Source organism: Cydia amplana, chromosome 18, assembly GCF_948474715.1.
Source record: "Cydia amplana chromosome 18, ilCydAmpl1.1, whole genome shotgun sequence".
Lineage (NCBI taxonomy): Eukaryota > Metazoa > Arthropoda > Insecta > Lepidoptera > Tortricidae > Cydia > Cydia amplana.
The window spans coordinates 284,179-302,907 of record NC_086086.1 but is presented as its reverse complement, the minus strand read 5'-3'; the positions used below and the strand labels follow the sequence as shown (position 1 = coordinate 302,907).

Below are 18,729 nucleotides of genomic sequence, written 5' to 3'. Positions count from 1 at the left end.
ATGCACGTGCCTCCGGCGCTCAGTAGGAACTCTTCAGGACAGAGCAGGGTGTAGGCTCGCATTATGTACACTATGATGTGGTTTGTGTATGACTAGTCAGGACGGGGTGAGCTGACCCACCTTCAGTGCGCATGTCGCCGAGCATGTCCTCTAACAGCATCATGCACGTGCCTCCGGCGCCCAGTAGGAACTCCTCGGGGCAGAGCAGGGTGTAGGCTCGCATTATGTACACTATGATGTGGTTTGTGTATGACTAGTCAGGACGGGGTGAGCTGACCCACCTTCAGTGCGCATGTCGCCGAGCATGTCCTCTAACAGCATCATGCACGTGCCTCCGGCGCCCAGTAGGAACTCTTCAGGGCAGAGCAGGGTGTAGGCTCGCATTATGTACACTATGATGTAGTTTGTGTATGACTAGTCAGGACGGGGTGAGCTGACCCACCTTCAGTGCGCATGTCGCCGAGCATGTCCTCTAACAGCATCATGCACTTGCCGCCAGCGCCCAGTAGGAACTCTTCAGGACAGAGCAGGGTGTAGGCTTGCATTATGTACACTATTATGCGGAGGTGCTCTGAAGTTTGTTCTGCAATAAAAACAAATTACTTCTCAAATAAATTCCAAATAAATTAAATTGAGAAAGAGAAAAGGTACCAATTGGTCAAACCAAATTTCATTTTACCACTGAAAACGTATCGTTGTGATACTTATTCATGCCAATATGACACTTAGTCTTTAGATCAAATGCAACCTCGCGATTGTCATCTACCGCTCCGTTGGTCCAGCGCATCTTTCAAAACATACTTACTTACACCACAGATTAATAAATAGTTACTACGTAACAGATGCATCATTCCCATACAAAAGCGAAAATACCTACGCTATAATAGCCTACAAAATCTTAATAATAATACCTGCTGCTCAGGACGAGAAGAAATGTACCATAAGTACGCGCACAAAGAGTCGAGACTGTGTCGCCCGCCGTGCGAGTCACGTGCCAACGCGTCATCGTAAGAATGCGCTAGGGTTGTAGGTACCTATTGTACCTAATACGATGATTATTGTAATAAAACGAATGTTGCGAATCAACCATATTTTTTATTAGTCAGTGAAATATGTTTTACTTTTATATAATGATTTATAATATTTTTCCCTTCTCGGAATTCTCTGTTATTAAATTTTATAGTTGAAAATATCCTAAATCGCGTAAATAATTTTAATAAATACTCATACGGAAAACAGGAGCAAAGCGAAGTTTTTTAAAAGTTGTAATACGGTGCTACCAGGCCGATTCATTATGACGTTGTCAAAATTATTTAAAAATTACGTGGTTTGGTGGTGGTGGTTTACAATAATTACGTGTTTTCGGCATTTGGAAGCGTAAGCGCGGGAAACGTGCGGCGCAGTGCGGTGCGAGCGCTCAGGCGGGCGTTCGCCGGCCCTCTGTCGGTTGTATCGTCGACGATACGCCGAGCGGTAGGCATATAGCGCGCGGCCGTGAGCGAGTGACGGAGGCCTGCTTACACGCTGTTAATAACGGTTTTATGTACTTTTCTCTTACCAAGTATAGGACACAGGTTTTCAGCCAGCTGAAGCGTGGCCGCGTCAGCCACGTGAGAAGTCTCCAGCACGGCGAGCCAGAGGTCCAGAGCATCTTCTAGAAGGTAGACGTGCGCGGGCTCCGACAGTTTGGTGGACTCATTCACCACGTTTAGGATCCAGGGACGAATGTTGGGGGGGCATTCCCCTATGGCCTGGGAAAAGGGGTTAGATTTGAGAAGATAAAGTTGTTACTTTGAATCCATAGACTAGGAATCCTCTAGACTGAGTTTAAAGCAATTATTTCATGAAACCGATGCTGCCAAAAATACGGGGGTGCGGGGGGACGAGGTGAGCGAATCCCGTGCCGTGATTGGTCCGTTCAAAGACACGGACCAATCACGGCACGGGATTGACTCGAAGATGGAGTAACGCTACCGTATGTGTGGCAGAGGGGGTAGCGTTACTATGCTCAGTCTAGAAGATGTCTGTGTTTGAATCGAAAGAATAAAGTTAAATTTTATAGATTGCCTTTTTGATGGTTTATATTAGAGATGCCACGAATATTAGGCAACTATTCGCTATTCGGCCACTTTGCCGAATATTCGGTATTCGGCCGAATGTTGCCTACTATTCGGCCGAATACCGAATATCTGTTGCCCCTACCTAATAAGAAAAATTACACAATTTTTGGTAGTTTAAAAATTAGGTACATTGAATATTTAAAATGTATTATTGGAAAGTTGTTAAATAAGAAGACCCTTTTTTAAGCATTTGTTGATTATGAAATATTTTAAGTATTTTTATCATGGGTCTGATTTGATTGACTCTAACTACATTCATTAGTTCTGTTTTACAAAAATATGTCTTAGTAAACGTTGTGCTTTGTTGGCGAACAGTTTTCATAATAATTGTGACTCACAATGTTCGCATTTCGTGCCGAATATTCGGTATTCGTCCGAGAGTTTGGCCGAATATTCGGTATTCGGCCAAAACCACTATTCGGGGCATCTCTAGTTTATATCACAAAGGCAATTTATAGACCCGAGTGAGAAGATTATACGGTCGCTCGCGGCGTGTCAACGTCGAGATCATACGCGTGAGTCCACAGCTGCGGCAGGTAGACATGGGTAACTCCGGAGTGATAGATAAAAAGATATAATATCTTTCTCGTTTCATGAATCACTCTTCTTGTCTTTACGAATCCGAATGTATCAGTATATCCGTACGTCTCACTCCCTCGGCAACGATTTATGAAAGCGATAAGCGAAGTCTCGCTCGCGCTTCGACCGAAGTAACACGAACGAGCGACAGCGGTCGTTCGGACGGATTCGGACGCGTTATTCGCTATTCCGCGAGAACGAGAAGTAGATACTGTAGATATGGATATATATGGATGCAATGCAAATTGCAAAGATGAGTTAATTCGGTTAATGGGTTCTATTGCATAAAGTTTTAATAAAGTTGTTTGGACCTAGCATGATTATTTTCGTTGTTATTATACTGGCTGCGTTTTGTCACAGAATGACTAATGTTTTGTGTCTAAAAAGTTAGATTTGAACTATGCAAACTAATTTAGGTCATATTTTGATAAGTTTAAGGACCTACAAAAACGTGTTTGAAATTTCCAGAATTCAACAAAACGTTCGCTTTGACATCGTTCATTTCGATGGGATTACGGCGCGCCGCCGCCGCGCGCCACCGCCGCGCCGCACCGCTCCATCACGTACGACACCACGTGCAGCACGTGCATCTTACCTTGAGCAAGTTGACGGAGGCGGCTAGCGCGGCCGCCCGCAGCATGTCGTGGTTGTGCGCGTGGCTCCACAGCTGCGGCAGGCACGCGTACAGCGCGTCCGCGCCGCCGCCGCGCGCCACCGCCGCGCCGCACCGCTCCATCACGTACGACACCACGTGCAGCACGTGCATCTTACCTTGAGCAAGTTGACGGAGGCGGCTAGCGCGGCCGCCCGCAGCATGTCGTGGTTGTGCGCGTGGCTCCACAGCTGCGGCAGGCACGCGTACAGCGCGTCCGCGCCGCCGCCGCGCGCCACCGCCGCGCCGCACCGCTCCATCACGTACGACACCACGTGCAGCACGTGCATCTTACCTTGAGCAAGTTGACGGAGGCGGCTAGCGCGGCCGCCCGCAGCATGTCGTGGTTGTGCGCGTGGCTCCACAGCTGCGGCAGGCACGCGTACAGCGCGTCCGCGCCGCCGCCGCGCGCCACCGCCGCGCCGCACCGCTCCATCACGTACGACACCACGTGCAGCACGTGCATCTTACCTTGAGCAAGTTGACGGAGGCGGCTAGCGCGGCCGCCCGCAGCATGTCGTGGTTGTGCGCGTGGCTCCACAGCTGCGGCAGGCACGCGTACAGCGCGTCCGCGCCGCCGCCGCGCGCCACCGCCGCGCCGCACCGCTCCATCACGTACGACACCACGTGCAGCACGTGCATCTTACCTTGAGCAAGTTGACGGAGGCGGCTAGCGCGGCCGCCCGCAGCATGTCGTGGTTGTGCGCGTGGCTCCACAGCTGCGGCAGGCACGCGTACAGCGCGTCCGCGCCGCCGCCGCGCGCCACCGCCGCGCCGCACCGCTCCATCACGTACGACACCACGTGCAGCACGTGCATCTTACCTTGAGCAAGTTGACGGAGGCGGCTAGCGCGGCCGCCCGCAGCATGTCGTGGTTGTGCGCGTGGCTCCACAGCTGCGGCAGGCACGCGTACAGCGCGTCCGCGCCGCCGCCGCGCGCCACCGCCGCGCCGCACCGCTCCATCACGTACGACACCACGTGCAGCACGTGCATCTTACCTTGAGCAAGTTGACGGAGGCGGCTAGCGCGGCCGCCCGCAGCATGTCGTGGTTGTGCGCGTGGCTCCACAGCTGCGGCAGGCACGCGTACAGCGCGTCCGCGCCGCCGCCGCGCGCCACCGCCGCGCCGCACCGCTCCATCACGTACGACACCACGTGCAGCACGTGCATCTTACCTTGAGCAAGTTGACGGAGGCGGCTAGCGCGGCCGCCCGCAGCATGTCGTGGTTGTGCGCGTGGCTCCACAGCTGCGGCAGGCACGCGTACAGCGCGTCCGCGCCGCCGCCGCGCGCCACCGCCGCGCCGCACCGCTCCATCACGTACGACACCACGTGCAGCACGTGCATCTTACCTTGAGCAAGTTGACGGAGGCGGCTAGCGCGGCCGCCCGCAGCATGTCGTGGTTGTGCGCGTGGCTCCACAGCTGCGGCAGGCACGCGTACAGCGCGTCCGCGCCGCCGCCGCGCGCCACCGCCGCGCCGCACCGCTCCATCACGTACGACACCACGTGCAGCACGTGCATCTTACCTTGAGCAAGTTGACGGAGGCGGCTAGCGCGGCCGCCCGCAGCATGTCGTGGTTGTGCGCGTGGCTCCACAGCTGCGGCAGGCACGCGTACAGCGCGTCCGCGCCGCCGCCGCGCGCCACCGCCGCGCCGCACCGCTCCATCACGTACGACACCACGTGCAGCACGTGCATCTTACCTTGAGCAAGTTGACGGAGGCGGCTAGCGCGGCCGCCCGCAGCATGTCGTGGTTGTGCGCGTGGCTCCACAGCTGCGGCAGGCACGCGTACAGCGCGTCCGCGCCGCCGCCGCGCGCCACCGCCGCGCCGCACCGCTCCATCACGTACGACACCACGTGCAGCACGTGCATCTTACCTTGAGCAAGTTGACGGAGGCGGCTAGCGCGGCCGCCCGCAGCATGTCGTGGTTGTGCGCGTGGCTCCACAGCTGCGGCAGGCACGCGTACAGCGCGTCCGCGCCGCCGCCGCGCGCCACCGCCGCGCCGCACCGCTCCATCACGTACGACACCACGTGCAGCACGTGCATCTTACCTTGAGCAAGTTGACGGAGGCGGCTAGCGCGGCCGCCCGCAGCATGTCGTGGTTGTGCGCGTGGCTCCACAGCTGCGGCAGGCACGCGTACAGCGCGTCCGCGCCGCCGCCGCGCGCCACCGCCGCGCCGCACCGCTCCATCACGTACGACACCACGTGCAGCACGTGCATCTTACCTTGAGCAAGTTGACGGAGGCGGCTAGCGCGGCCGCCCGCAGCATGTCGTGGTTGTGCGCGTGGCTCCACAGCTGCGGCAGGCACGCGTACAGCGCGTCCGCGCCGCCGCCGCGCGCCACCGCCGCGCCGCACCGCTCCATCACGTACGACACCACGTGCAGCACGTGCATCTTACCTTGAGCAAGTTGACGGAGGCGGCTAGCGCGGCCGCCCGCAGCATGTCGTGGTTGTGCGCGTGGCTCCACAGCTGCGGCAGGCACGCGTACAGCGCGTCCGCGCCGCCGCCGCGCGCCACCGCCGCGCCGCACCGCTCCATCACGTACGACACCACGTGCAGCACGTGCATCTTACCTTGAGCAAGTTGACGGAGGCGGCTAGCGCGGCCGCCCGCAGCATGTCGTGGTTGTGCGCGTGGCTCCACAGCTGCGGCAGGCACGCGTACAGCGCGTCCGCGCCGCCGCCGCGCGCCACCGCCGCGCCGCACCGCTCCATCACGTACGACACCACGTGCAGCACGTGCATCTTACCTTGAGCAAGTTGACGGAGGCGGCTAGCGCGGCCGCCCGCAGCATGTCGTGGTTGTGCGCGTGGCTCCACAGCTGCGGCAGGCACGCGTACAGCGCGTCCGCGCCGCCGCCGCGCGCCACCGCCGCGCCGCACCGCTCCATCACGTACGACACCACGTGCAGCACGTGCATCTTACCTTGAGCAAGTTGACGGAGGCGGCTAGCGCGGCCGCCCGCAGCATGTCGTGGTTGTGCGCGTGGCTCCACAGCTGCGGCAGGCACGCGTACAGCGCGTCCGCGCCGCCGCCGCGCGCCACCGCCGCGCCGCACCGCTCCATCACGTACGACACCACGTGCAGCACGTGCATCTTACCTTGAGCAAGTTGACGGAGGCGGCTAGCGCGGCCGCCCGCAGCATGTCGTGGTTGTGCGCGTGGCTCCACAGCTGCGGCAGGCACGCGTACAGCGCGTCCGCGCCGCCGCCGCGCGCCACCGCCGCGCCGCACCGCTCCATCACGTACGACACCACGTGCAGCACGTGCATCTTACCTTGAGCAAGTTGACGGAGGCGGCTAGCGCGGCCGCCCGCAGCATGTCGTGGTTGTGCGCGTGGCTCCACAGCTGCGGCAGGCACGCGTACAGCGCGTCCGCGCCGCCGCCGCGCGCCACCGCCGCGCCGCACCGCTCCATCACGTACGACACCACGTGCAGCACGTGCATCTTACCTTGAGCAAGTTGACGGAGGCGGCTAGCGCGGCCGCCCGCAGCATGTCGTGGTTGTGCGCGTGGCTCCACAGCTGCGGCAGGCACGCGTACAGCGCGTCCGCGCCGCCGCCGCGCGCCACCGCCGCGCCGCACCGCTCCATCACGTACGACACCACGTGCAGCACGTGCATCTTACCTTGAGCAAGTTGACGGAGGCGGCTAGCGCGGCCGCCCGCAGCATGTCGTGGTTGTGCGCGTGGCTCCACAGCTGCGGCAGGCACGCGTACAGCGCGTCCGCGCCGCCGCCGCGCGCCACCGCCGCGCCGCACCGCTCCATCACGTACGACACCACGTGCAGCACGTGCATCTTACCTTGAGCAAGTTGACGGAGGCGGCTAGCGCGGCCGCCCGCAGCATGTCGTGGTTGTGCGCGTGGCTCCACAGCTGCGGCAGGCACGCGTACAGCGCGTCCGCGCCGCCGCCGCGCGCCACCGCCGCGCCGCACCGCTCCATCACGTACGACACCACGTGCAGCACGTGCATCTTACCTTGAGCAAGTTGACGGAGGCGGCTAGCGCGGCCGCCCGCAGCATGTCGTGGTTGTGCGCGTGGCTCCACAGCTGCGGCAGGCACGCGTACAGCGCGTCCGCGCCGCCGCCGCGCGCCACCGCCGCGCCGCACCGCTCCATCACGTACGACACCACGTGCAGCACGTGCATCTTACCTTGAGCAAGTTGACGGAGGCGGCTAGCGCGGCCGCCCGCAGCATGTCGTGGTTGTGCGCGTGGCTCCACAGCTGCGGCAGGCACGCGTACAGCGCGTCCGCGCCGCCGCCGCGCGCCACCGCCGCGCCGCACCGCTCCATCACGTACGACACCACGTGCAGCACGTGCATCTTACCTTGAGCAAGTTGACGGAGGCGGCTAGCGCGGCCGCCCGCAGCATGTCGTGGTTGTGCGCGTGGCTCCACAGCTGCGGCAGGCACGCGTACAGCGCGTCCGCGCCGCCGCCGCGCGCCACCGCCGCGCCGCACCGCTCCATCACGTACGACACCACGTGCAGCACGTGCATCTTACCTTGAGCAAGTTGACGGAGGCGGCTAGCGCGGCCGCCCGCAGCATGTCGTGGTTGTGCGCGTGGCTCCACAGCTGCGGCAGGCACGCGTACAGCGCGTCCGCGCCGCCGCCGCGCGCCACCGCCGCGCCGCACCGCTCCATCACGTACGACACCACGTGCAGCACGTGCATCTTACCTTGAGCAAGTTGACGGAGGCGGCTAGCGCGGCCGCCCGCAGCATGTCGTGGTTGTGCGCGTGGCTCCACAGCTGCGGCAGGCACGCGTACAGCGCGTCCGCGCCGCCGCCGCGCGCCACCGCCGCGCCGCACCGCTCCATCACGTACGACACCACGTGCAGCACGTGCATCTTACCTTGAGCAAGTTGACGGAGGCGGCTAGCGCGGCCGCCCGCAGCATGTCGTGGTTGTGCGCGTGGCTCCACAGCTGCGGCAGGCACGCGTACAGCGCGTCCGCGCCGCCGCCGCGCGCCACCGCCGCGCCGCACCGCTCCATCACGTACGACACCACGTGCAGCACGTGCATCTTACCTTGAGCAAGTTGACGGAGGCGGCTAGCGCGGCCGCCCGCAGCATGTCGTGGTTGTGCGCGTGGCTCCACAGCTGCGGCAGGCACGCGTACAGCGCGTCCGCGCCGCCGCCGCGCGCCACCGCCGCGCCGCACCGCTCCATCACGTACGACACCACGTGCAGCACGTGCATCTTACCTTGAGCAAGTTGACGGAGGCGGCTAGCGCGGCCGCCCGCAGCATGTCGTGGTTGTGCGCGTGGCTCCACAGCTGCGGCAGGCACGCGTACAGCGCGTCCGCGCCGCCGCCGCGCGCCACCGCCGCGCCGCACCGCTCCATCACGTACGACACCACGTGCAGCACGTGCATCTTACCTTGAGCAAGTTGACGGAGGCGGCTAGCGCGGCCGCCCGCAGCATGTCGTGGTTGTGCGCGTGGCTCCACAGCTGCGGCAGGCACGCGTACAGCGCGTCCGCGCCGCCGCCGCGCGCCACCGCCGCGCCGCACCGCTCCATCACGTACGACACCACGTGCAGCACGTGCATCTTACCTTGAGCAAGTTGACGGAGGCGGCTAGCGCGGCCGCCCGCAGCATGTCGTGGTTGTGCGCGTGGCTCCACAGCTGCGGCAGGCACGCGTACAGCGCGTCCGCGCCGCCGCCGCGCGCCACCGCCGCGCCGCACCGCTCCATCACGTACGACACCACGTGCAGCACGTGCATCTTACCTTGAGCAAGTTGACGGAGGCGGCTAGCGCGGCCGCCCGCAGCATGTCGTGGTTGTGCGCGTGGCTCCACAGCTGCGGCAGGCACGCGTACAGCGCGTCCGCGCCGCCGCCGCGCGCCACCGCCGCGCCGCACCGCTCCATCACGTACGACACCACGTGCAGCACGTGCATCTTACCTTGAGCAAGTTGACGGAGGCGGCTAGCGCGGCCGCCCGCAGCATGTCGTGGTTGTGCGCGTGGCTCCACAGCTGCGGCAGGCACGCGTACAGCGCGTCCGCGCCGCCGCCGCGCGCCACCGCCGCGCCGCACCGCTCCATCACGTACGACACCACGTGCAGCACGTGCATCTTACCTTGAGCAAGTTGACGGAGGCGGCTAGCGCGGCCGCCCGCAGCATGTCGTGGTTGTGCGCGTGGCTCCACAGCTGCGGCAGGCACGCGTACAGCGCGTCCGCGCCGCCGCCGCGCGCCACCGCCGCGCCGCACCGCTCCATCACGTACGACACCACGTGCAGCACGTGCATCTTACCTTGAGCAAGTTGACGGAGGCGGCTAGCGCGGCCGCCCGCAGCATGTCGTGGTTGTGCGCGTGGCTCCACAGCTGCGGCAGGCACGCGTACAGCGCGTCCGCGCCGCCGCCGCGCGCCACCGCCGCGCCGCACCGCTCCATCACGTACGACACCACGTGCAGCACGTGCATCTTACCTTGAGCAAGTTGACGGAGGCGGCTAGCGCGGCCGCCCGCAGCATGTCGTGGTTGTGCGCGTGGCTCCACAGCTGCGGCAGGCACGCGTACAGCGCGTCCGCGCCGCCGCCGCGCGCCACCGCCGCGCCGCACCGCTCCATCACGTACGACACCACGTGCAGCACGTGCATCTTACCTTGAGCAAGTTGACGGAGGCGGCTAGCGCGGCCGCCCGCAGCATGTCGTGGTTGTGCGCGTGGCTCCACAGCTGCGGCAGGCACGCGTACAGCGCGTCCGCGCCGCCGCCGCGCGCCACCGCCGCGCCGCACCGCTCCATCACGTACGACACCACGTGCAGCACGTGCATCTTACCTTGAGCAAGTTGACGGAGGCGGCTAGCGCGGCCGCCCGCAGCATGTCGTGGTTGTGCGCGTGGCTCCACAGCTGCGGCAGGCACGCGTACAGCGCGTCCGCGCCGCCGCCGCGCGCCACCGCCGCGCCGCACCGCTCCATCACGTACGACACCACGTGCAGCACGTGCATCTTACCTTGAGCAAGTTGACGGAGGCGGCTAGCGCGGCCGCCCGCAGCATGTCGTGGTTGTGCGCGTGGCTCCACAGCTGCGGCAGGCACGCGTACAGCGCGTCCGCGCCGCCGCCGCGCGCCACCGCCGCGCCGCACCGCTCCATCACGTACGACACCACGTGCAGCACGTGCATCTTACCTTGAGCAAGTTGACGGAGGCGGCTAGCGCGGCCGCCCGCAGCATGTCGTGGTTGTGCGCGTGGCTCCACAGCTGCGGCAGGCACGCGTACAGCGCGTCCGCGCCGCCGCCGCGCGCCACCGCCGCGCCGCACCGCTCCATCACGTACGACACCACGTGCAGCACGTGCATCTTACCTTGAGCAAGTTGACGGAGGCGGCTAGCGCGGCCGCCCGCAGCATGTCGTGGTTGTGCGCGTGGCTCCACAGCTGCGGCAGGCACGCGTACAGCGCGTCCGCGCCGCCGCCGCGCGCCACCGCCGCGCCGCACCGCTCCATCACGTACGACACCACGTGCAGCACGTGCATCTTACCTTGAGCAAGTTGACGGAGGCGGCTAGCGCGGCCGCCCGCAGCATGTCGTGGTTGTGCGCGTGGCTCCACAGCTGCGGCAGGCACGCGTACAGCGCGTCCGCGCCGCCGCCGCGCGCCACCGCCGCGCCGCACCGCTCCATCACGTACGACACCACGTGCAGCACGTGCATCTTACCTTGAGCAAGTTGACGGAGGCGGCTAGCGCGGCCGCCCGCAGCATGTCGTGGTTGTGCGCGTGGCTCCACAGCTGCGGCAGGCACGCGTACAGCGCGTCCGCGCCGCCGCCGCGCGCCACCGCCGCGCCGCACCGCTCCATCACGTACGACACCACGTGCAGCACGTGCATCTTACCTTGAGCAAGTTGACGGAGGCGGCTAGCGCGGCCGCCCGCAGCATGTCGTGGTTGTGCGCGTGGCTCCACAGCTGCGGCAGGCACGCGTACAGCGCGTCCGCGCCGCCGCCGCGCGCCACCGCCGCGCCGCACCGCTCCATCACGTACGACACCACGTGCAGCACGTGCATCTTACCTTGAGCAAGTTGACGGAGGCGGCTAGCGCGGCCGCCCGCAGCATGTCGTGGTTGTGCGCGTGGCTCCACAGCTGCGGCAGGCACGCGTACAGCGCGTCCGCGCCGCCGCCGCGCGCCACCGCCGCGCCGCACCGCTCCATCACGTACGACACCACGTGCAGCACGTGCATCTTACCTTGAGCAAGTTGACGGAGGCGGCTAGCGCGGCCGCCCGCAGCATGTCGTGGTTGTGCGCGTGGCTCCACAGCTGCGGCAGGCACGCGTACAGCGCGTCCGCGCCGCCGCCGCGCGCCACCGCCGCGCCGCACCGCTCCATCACGTACGACACCACGTGCAGCACGTGCATCTTACCTTGAGCAAGTTGACGGAGGCGGCTAGCGCGGCCGCCCGCAGCATGTCGTGGTTGTGCGCGTGGCTCCACAGCTGCGGCAGGCACGCGTACAGCGCGTCCGCGCCGCCGCCGCGCGCCACCGCCGCGCCGCACCGCTCCATCACGTACGACACCACGTGCAGCACGTGCATCTTACCTTGAGCAAGTTGACGGAGGCGGCTAGCGCGGCCGCCCGCAGCATGTCGTGGTTGTGCGCGTGGCTCCACAGCTGCGGCAGGCACGCGTACAGCGCGTCCGCGCCGCCGCCGCGCGCCACCGCCGCGCCGCACCGCTCCATCACGTACGACACCACGTGCAGCACGTGCATCTTACCTTGAGCAAGTTGACGGAGGCGGCTAGCGCGGCCGCCCGCAGCATGTCGTGGTTGTGCGCGTGGCTCCACAGCTGCGGCAGGCACGCGTACAGCGCGTCCGCGCCGCCGCCGCGCGCCACCGCCGCGCCGCACCGCTCCATCACGTACGACACCACGTGCAGCACGTGCATCTTCGTGTCGCACTCCTCCGACTCCACCTTGAAAAGTAAAGTAAAGTAAAGTAAATTCTTTATTCGCATTAAATGTGGTTAACAGTAGGTCTTATTGTAATTATAAGTGTCACACATTTAGCCGTATATAGCATGCAAAAATATGTACAAATACATCTTAATTAAATCTATTTACATTTCATGCAATCTTTTAATCAGTCAACAACTGTGATGACAAATAAAATGATAAAATAATAATAATAAAATGAAAATGTCATTAGCTAGTGTGGAAGTCAAAATATTCATTAATAAATTGAATTGATTGAAGGAAAGGTTACCGAGTTTGCATGTTCACGTTTAGATGTAGGCCCTTGGCTAAACTAGAATCGAAGTAACATCGCTTGTACGATTCTGAAGACCGAATAAGGCCCATTGGATGATAATAAGGCCCGACCGGCAAAAAAAAGACTTCACAAACAGTTTATGCAAGAAAACATATTACGGAATTCCGTTGATTAATAATAAAATTCTCCTCTTCTCTGAAAAGTTTATCGATTTCTCCTGGCCCCAATTTCACATCGGCGACAGGTGCGACAATTGTAAAACATCACTGTTGTTGACGTCACAGGCATCCATGGGCTACGGTTACCGCTTACCATCGGGCGGGCCGTATTCCTGTTTGCCACCATCATTGTATTATTTAAAAAAACTTTATTATATCGGAAAAAACAGATATTTCTCTTGCGAAGTTTCTGACAATTGGCAATAAAGAAATGAAAAAATTTAATGAAATATCAGGCCCGGAGAGACTCGGCACTTAGGCAGCCGCTATTAGCTTGACTGTGTTGTAATTCAGCCCTTTATACGGGCCACATCACATACCAGCAGTTCGTAGAGTGCCGCGAGGGTATGACGGACGAACGGGGCGAACTGGTCCATGTCGAAATTGAAGTCGTCAATAGTGGCCGGAGAGACTCGGCGGTTGTAATACAGCGCTTTATACGAGCCATGTCACATACCAGCAGTTCGTAGAGTGCGGCGAGGATGTGAGGGGCGAACGGGGCGAACTGGTCCACGTCGAAGTTGAAGTCGTCTATAGTGGCCCGGAGAGACTCGGCGGTTGTAATACAGCGCTTTATACGAGCCATGTCACATACCAGCAGTTCGTAGAGTGCGGCGAGGATGTGAGGGGCGAACGGGGCGAACTGGTCCACGTCGAAGTTGAAGTCGTCTATAGTGGCCCGGAGAGACTCGGCGGTTGTAATACAGCGCTTTATACGAGCCATGTCACATACCAGCAGTTCGTAGAGTGCGGCGAGGATGTGAGGGGCGAACGGGGCGAACTGGTCCACGTCGAAGTTGAAGTCGTCTATAGTGGCCCGGAGAGACTCGGCGGTTGTAATACAGCGCTTTATACGAGCCATGTCACATACCAGCAGTTCGTAGAGTGCGGCGAGGATGTGAGGGGCGAACGGGGCGAACTGGTCCACGTCGAAGTTGAAGTCGTCTATAGTGGCCCGGAGAGACTCGGCGGTTGTAATACAGCGCTTTATACGAGCCATGTCACATACCAGCAGTTCGTAGAGTGCGGCTAGGATGTGAGGTGCGAACGGGGCGAACTGGTCCACGTCGAAGTTGAAGTCATCTATAGTGGCCCGGAGGGACTCGGCGGCCGCTAGCTTGACTGCCGCGTCTTCCTGCGGTCGCGCGAGCGGCTGGAGGAGAGCGCTGTATATGGCGGGGCGGAGGGAGGGGGAGGCGCGGACGCCGCACCATTGGCCTGCGATGGATAAGGTACGTGGTATAATTCATTTCCTATTTATTTAGAAATTTTAATCAGGCAACAAGGCCCATATTACAAATACCTTACAGACTAACATAATATATATGCAGTTTATAAACTTAAAACCTATGATCACGAACGATGAAAAGGACAATTTTATAAAGTCAAATTGATTTATTTCTCTTGATTTAGCTACTTGCCGTCGAATCGTAGTCAAATATAGATTATAAGTTACTAAAGGCCCAACAACAACGCCCAGCGAATAATAAGGCCCATTATTTAAAAAATACTCCTATATTGTAGTTAAAAGATGCGAATTTACTAAATAGTTTTACGCACATATGTATACAGGGTGTTTGTTAGTATATGGTAGATTCTGGTTTACGGGTTTTTCGCCGAGAAAACAAAATCGATGAAAACAACGTATCACTATAACGTCACACGGTGACATATAAACCCTAAACAAGCACATACCTATCAATTGACAAACTCTCCTCCTGATTATTCTGTAGTTGTCATCTTTTATTTTCAGCTCTTGGCTCAACACGTTCGTGAACCATTCGTCGAAGTCCACCTGTCAACAAACATATTATTGTTACATTAAATTACGTTTCAAATTTAATATTGGTGATAGAAATTACAATCAAATTTACAACAAATATTTTACCCAACAAGCTTCCCTCTTCCCCATTCACACGTCCGTGGCCGTTAACGGCGTTATAGGTGGCGTCCTTCTTCAATATGGCGTCTTGGCGTCTACATCGTTGGCGTCAGATGGCGTTTTGGTGAGTAAGCACACGGCTAATATAAGCCTTATCGCAATGACACAAGGTCTATAATCAAAATCATACCTCATCGTACAAGTCGAAGGCGGCAAGTCCGACGGCGTTGTAGATGGCGTCCTTCTTCAGGATGGCGTCAAGGTCGCTGGCGTCAGATGGCGTATGTTGGAGCTCGGTCAGTAGGCGCACGAGCTCCAGGGCGAATATAAGTCTTATCGCAATGACATAAGGTACATAATCAATATAATCATACCTCGTCGTACAAGTCGAAGGCGGCGAGTCCGACGGCGTTGTAGATGGCGTCCTTCTTCAGGATGGCGTCAAGGTCGCTGGCGTCAGATGGCGTATGTTGGAGCCCGGCGGGTAGGCGCACGAGCTCCAGGGCTAATGTAAGCCTTATCGCAATGACACAAGGTCTATAATCAGTATAATCATACCTCGTCGTACAAGTCGAAGGCGGCGAGTCCGACAGCGTTGTAGATGGCGTCCTTCTTCAGGATGGCGTCAAGGTCGCTGGCGTCAGATGGCGTGTGTTGGAGCTCGGCGAGTAGACGCACCAGCTCCGGGGCCAGCGTGTCGCGGAACTCGTGGAATAGCTCCATGAACACCGCTTCTGTGCATGGCTGTCAAGAAAAAGTTGGTTTAGGAGAATCATTTTAACCCGTTAGGAATGTAGGCAGTGGGGAGTGGCATGTGAATTAATTGGGAGAGGGTGGATCAATCAATATAGCTGGTCAACCAAATCTTGACAGTAAAAAAGGCGCGAAATTCAAATTTTCTATGGGACGATATCCCTTCGCACCTACATTTTTCAAATTTGCCGCCTTTTTCTACTGTCAAGATCTGGTTGACCAAGTATATTTCTGGTTGTCATTCTGTCCGGTCACTGGTCAGCCAAGAGACAATAGTAGGATAGTTTGTTAGAAGATATTGTCCACAACCTTCTTCTGACACGCTTGGTAGAGGACCCTCTATGGGTTTATAAGTTTCACAAAAAAGCGTGTTTGGAGAATTTAAATGCCTAAAAATCAGGTTTTAAAGAGTGGCCCAGGGGAACGTAACCATGGCAACGAGTGACAAGAAAAAGTTGATTCACCCGGGAGTGGAATGTAGACGAGTTGACTGATCAAAGTATTAATATAAATACGTACAGTCACGCTCCGTGATTGTTACGCCATTTATGGATATAGCTAAATTAGACATTCCATAGCGTAAGTATGGAAAAACCAATTTAGCTAGGACCCTAAATAGCGTAACAATCCTGTGTGGCGACTGTGCAAGTAGCGTCACGGTACAGGCACAGAATAAATAATAGTACTAAGTACAGAAGACTCACTCTCTAACAAAACGCGTCTGTTACGATCAGCACAGATATGGCCGCTAGGTGGCGACAGTGCCACGCGCGGCTTATGGCTTTCCCCAAAATTGGGGCCGAACGGATGTACTTTTAGCTACCTGTAGCCAGTGCCGGATTAACCCATAAGCAAAACAAGCACGTGCTTAGGGCACCACGTCTAGGGGGGCACCAAAAACGTAGGCAAAAAAACGCACAGGCTGCATTAGCATTGCAGTCTTAGTGGAGTATGTATGTACCTACAATATGAAACTTTTTGTACGTGTAAAAGTACCCGTTTAATAACGAAGGGTCGTAGGAGTGAGAGAGTGAGAGCAGGTAAGAACGTCTTCATCGTAGGCATTTGATTTGTCCATACACCGGAGGCCCTCAAGCTCATGGCCAAAAAATCTTGCGGTCCTAATCTTGATGACCCTAGGGACAGGGGGCACCGTGGTCTAGAAATGTTTAGGGCACCAAAATATCTTAATCCGGCACTGCCTGTAGCAAAGCGACGAAATCGCGGAGTGAGACACGCCTGGTACAGGACAACTTGAGCATGGCACCAAGAAAGTACAACGTACCCTGAGGCTGTACTTCCAACTCTCGCCGGCCTCGTCGGTGGCGAAGCTCTCGGGCTCGGCGTCCCACAGCGCGAGGTCGTCGGCCGCCAGCAGGAAGTAGCGCGCCACCAGCACCCGGCACATGTGGCACACGTACCCTGAGGCTGTACTTCCAACTCTCGCCGGCCTCGTCGGTGGCGAAGCTCTCGGGCTCGGCGTCCCACAGCGCGAGGTCGTCGGCCGCCAGCAGGAAGTAGCGCGCCACCAGCACCCGGCACATGTGGCACACGTACCCTGAGGCTGTACTTCCAACTCTCGCCGGCCTCGTCGGTGGCGAAGCTCTCGGGCTCGGCGTCCCACAGCGCGAGGTCGTCGGCCGCCAGCAGGAAGTAGCGCGCCACCAGCACCCGGCACATGTGGCACACGTACCCTGAGGCTGTACTTCCAACTCTCGCCGGCCTCGTCGGTGGCGAAGCTCTCGGGCTCGGCGTCCCACAGCGCGAGGTCGTCGGCCGCCAGCAGGAAGTAGCGCGCCACCAGCACCCGGCACATGTGGCACACGTACCCTGAGGCTGTACTTCCAACTCTCGCCGGCCTCGTCGGTGGCGAAGCTCTCGGGCTCGGCGTCCCACAGCGCGAGGTCGTCGGCCGCCAGCAGGAAGTAGCGCGCCACCAGCACCCGGCACATGTGGCACACGTACCCTGAGGCTGTACTTCCAACTCTCGCCGGCCTCGTCGGTGGCGAAGCTCTCGGGCTCGGCGTCCCACAGCGCGAGGTCGTCGGCCGCCAGCAGGAAGTAGCGCGCCACCAGCACCCGGCACATGTGGCACACGTACCCTGAGGCTGTACTTCCAACTCTCGCCGGCCTCGTCGGTGGCGAAGCTCTCGGGCTCGGCGTCCCACAGCGCGAGGTCGTCGGCCGCCAGCAGGAAGTAGCGCGCCACCAGCACCCGGCACATGTGGCACACGTACCCTGAGGCTGTACTTCCAACTCTCGCCGGCCTCGTCGGTGGCGAAGCTCTCGGGCTCGGCGTCCCACAGCGCGAGGTCGTCGGCCGCCAGCAGGAAGTAGCGCGCCACCAGCACCCGGCACATGTGGCACACGTACCCTGAGGCTGTACTTCCAACTCTCGCCGGCCTCGTCGGTGGCGAAGCTCTCGGGCTCGGCGTCCCACAGCGCGAGGTCGTCGGCCGCCAGCAGGAAGTAGCGCGCCACCAGCACCCGGCACATGTGGCACACGTACCCTGAGGCTGTACTTCCAACTCTCGCCGGCCTCGTCGGTGGCGAAGCTCTCGGGCTCGGCGTCCCACAGCGCGAGGTCGTCGGCCGCCAGCAGGAAGTAGCGCGCCACCAGCACCCGGCACATGTGGCACACGTACCCTGAGGCTGTACTTCCAACTCTCGCCGGCCTCGTCGGTGGCGAAGCTCTCGGGCTCGGCGTCCCACAGCGCGAGGTCGTCGGCCGCCAGCAGGAAGTAGCGCGCCACCAGCACCCGGCACATGTGGCACACGTACCCTGAGGCTGTACTTCCAACTCTCGCCGGCCTCGTCGGTGGCGAAGCTCTCGGGCTCGGCGTCCCACAGCGCGAGGTCGTCGGCCGCCAGCAGGAAGTAGCGCGCCACCAGCACCCGGCACATGTGGCACACGTACCCTGAGGCTGTACTTCCAACTCTCGCCGGCCTCGTCGGTGGCGAAGCTCTCGGGCTCGGCGTCCCACAGCGCGAGGTCGTCGGCCGCCAGCAGGAAGTAGCGCGCCACCAGCACCCGGCACATGTGGCACACGTACCCTGAGGCTGTACTTCCAACTCTCGCCGGCCTCGTCGGTGGCGAAGCTCTCGGGCTCGGCGTCCCACAGCGCGAGGTCGTCGGCCGCCAGCAGGAAGTAGCGCGCCACCAGCACCCGGCACATGTGGCACACGTACCCTGAGGCTGTACTTCCAACTCTCGCCGGCCTCGTCGGTGGCGAAGCTCTCGGGCTCGGCGTCCCACAGCGCGAGGTCGTCGGCCGCCAGCAGGAAGTA

At 60.3% G+C, this 18,729-nt stretch overlaps 1 protein-coding gene across 1 annotated transcript in view; it reads right to left on the bottom strand.

The window, feature by feature from the left end:
- LOC134656283 (importin-11) overlaps positions 1 to 18,729 on the bottom strand; it is a 50,439-nt gene that overhangs the window by 21,599 nt on the left and 10,111 nt on the right. The window contains exons 8-13 of the mRNA XM_063511802.1: positions 15,247 to 15,432; positions 14,502 to 14,601; positions 13,816 to 14,024; positions 12,095 to 12,292; positions 1,559 to 1,751; positions 443 to 583 (exon numbers count right to left, since the gene is read on the bottom strand). Coding sequence (XP_063367872.1) covers positions 443 to 583; positions 1,559 to 1,751; positions 12,095 to 12,292; positions 13,816 to 14,024; positions 14,502 to 14,601; positions 15,247 to 15,432 — 1,027 coding nt within the window. The remainder of the gene's footprint in view (positions 1 to 442; positions 584 to 1,558; positions 1,752 to 12,094; positions 12,293 to 13,815; positions 14,025 to 14,501; positions 14,602 to 15,246; positions 15,433 to 18,729) is intronic.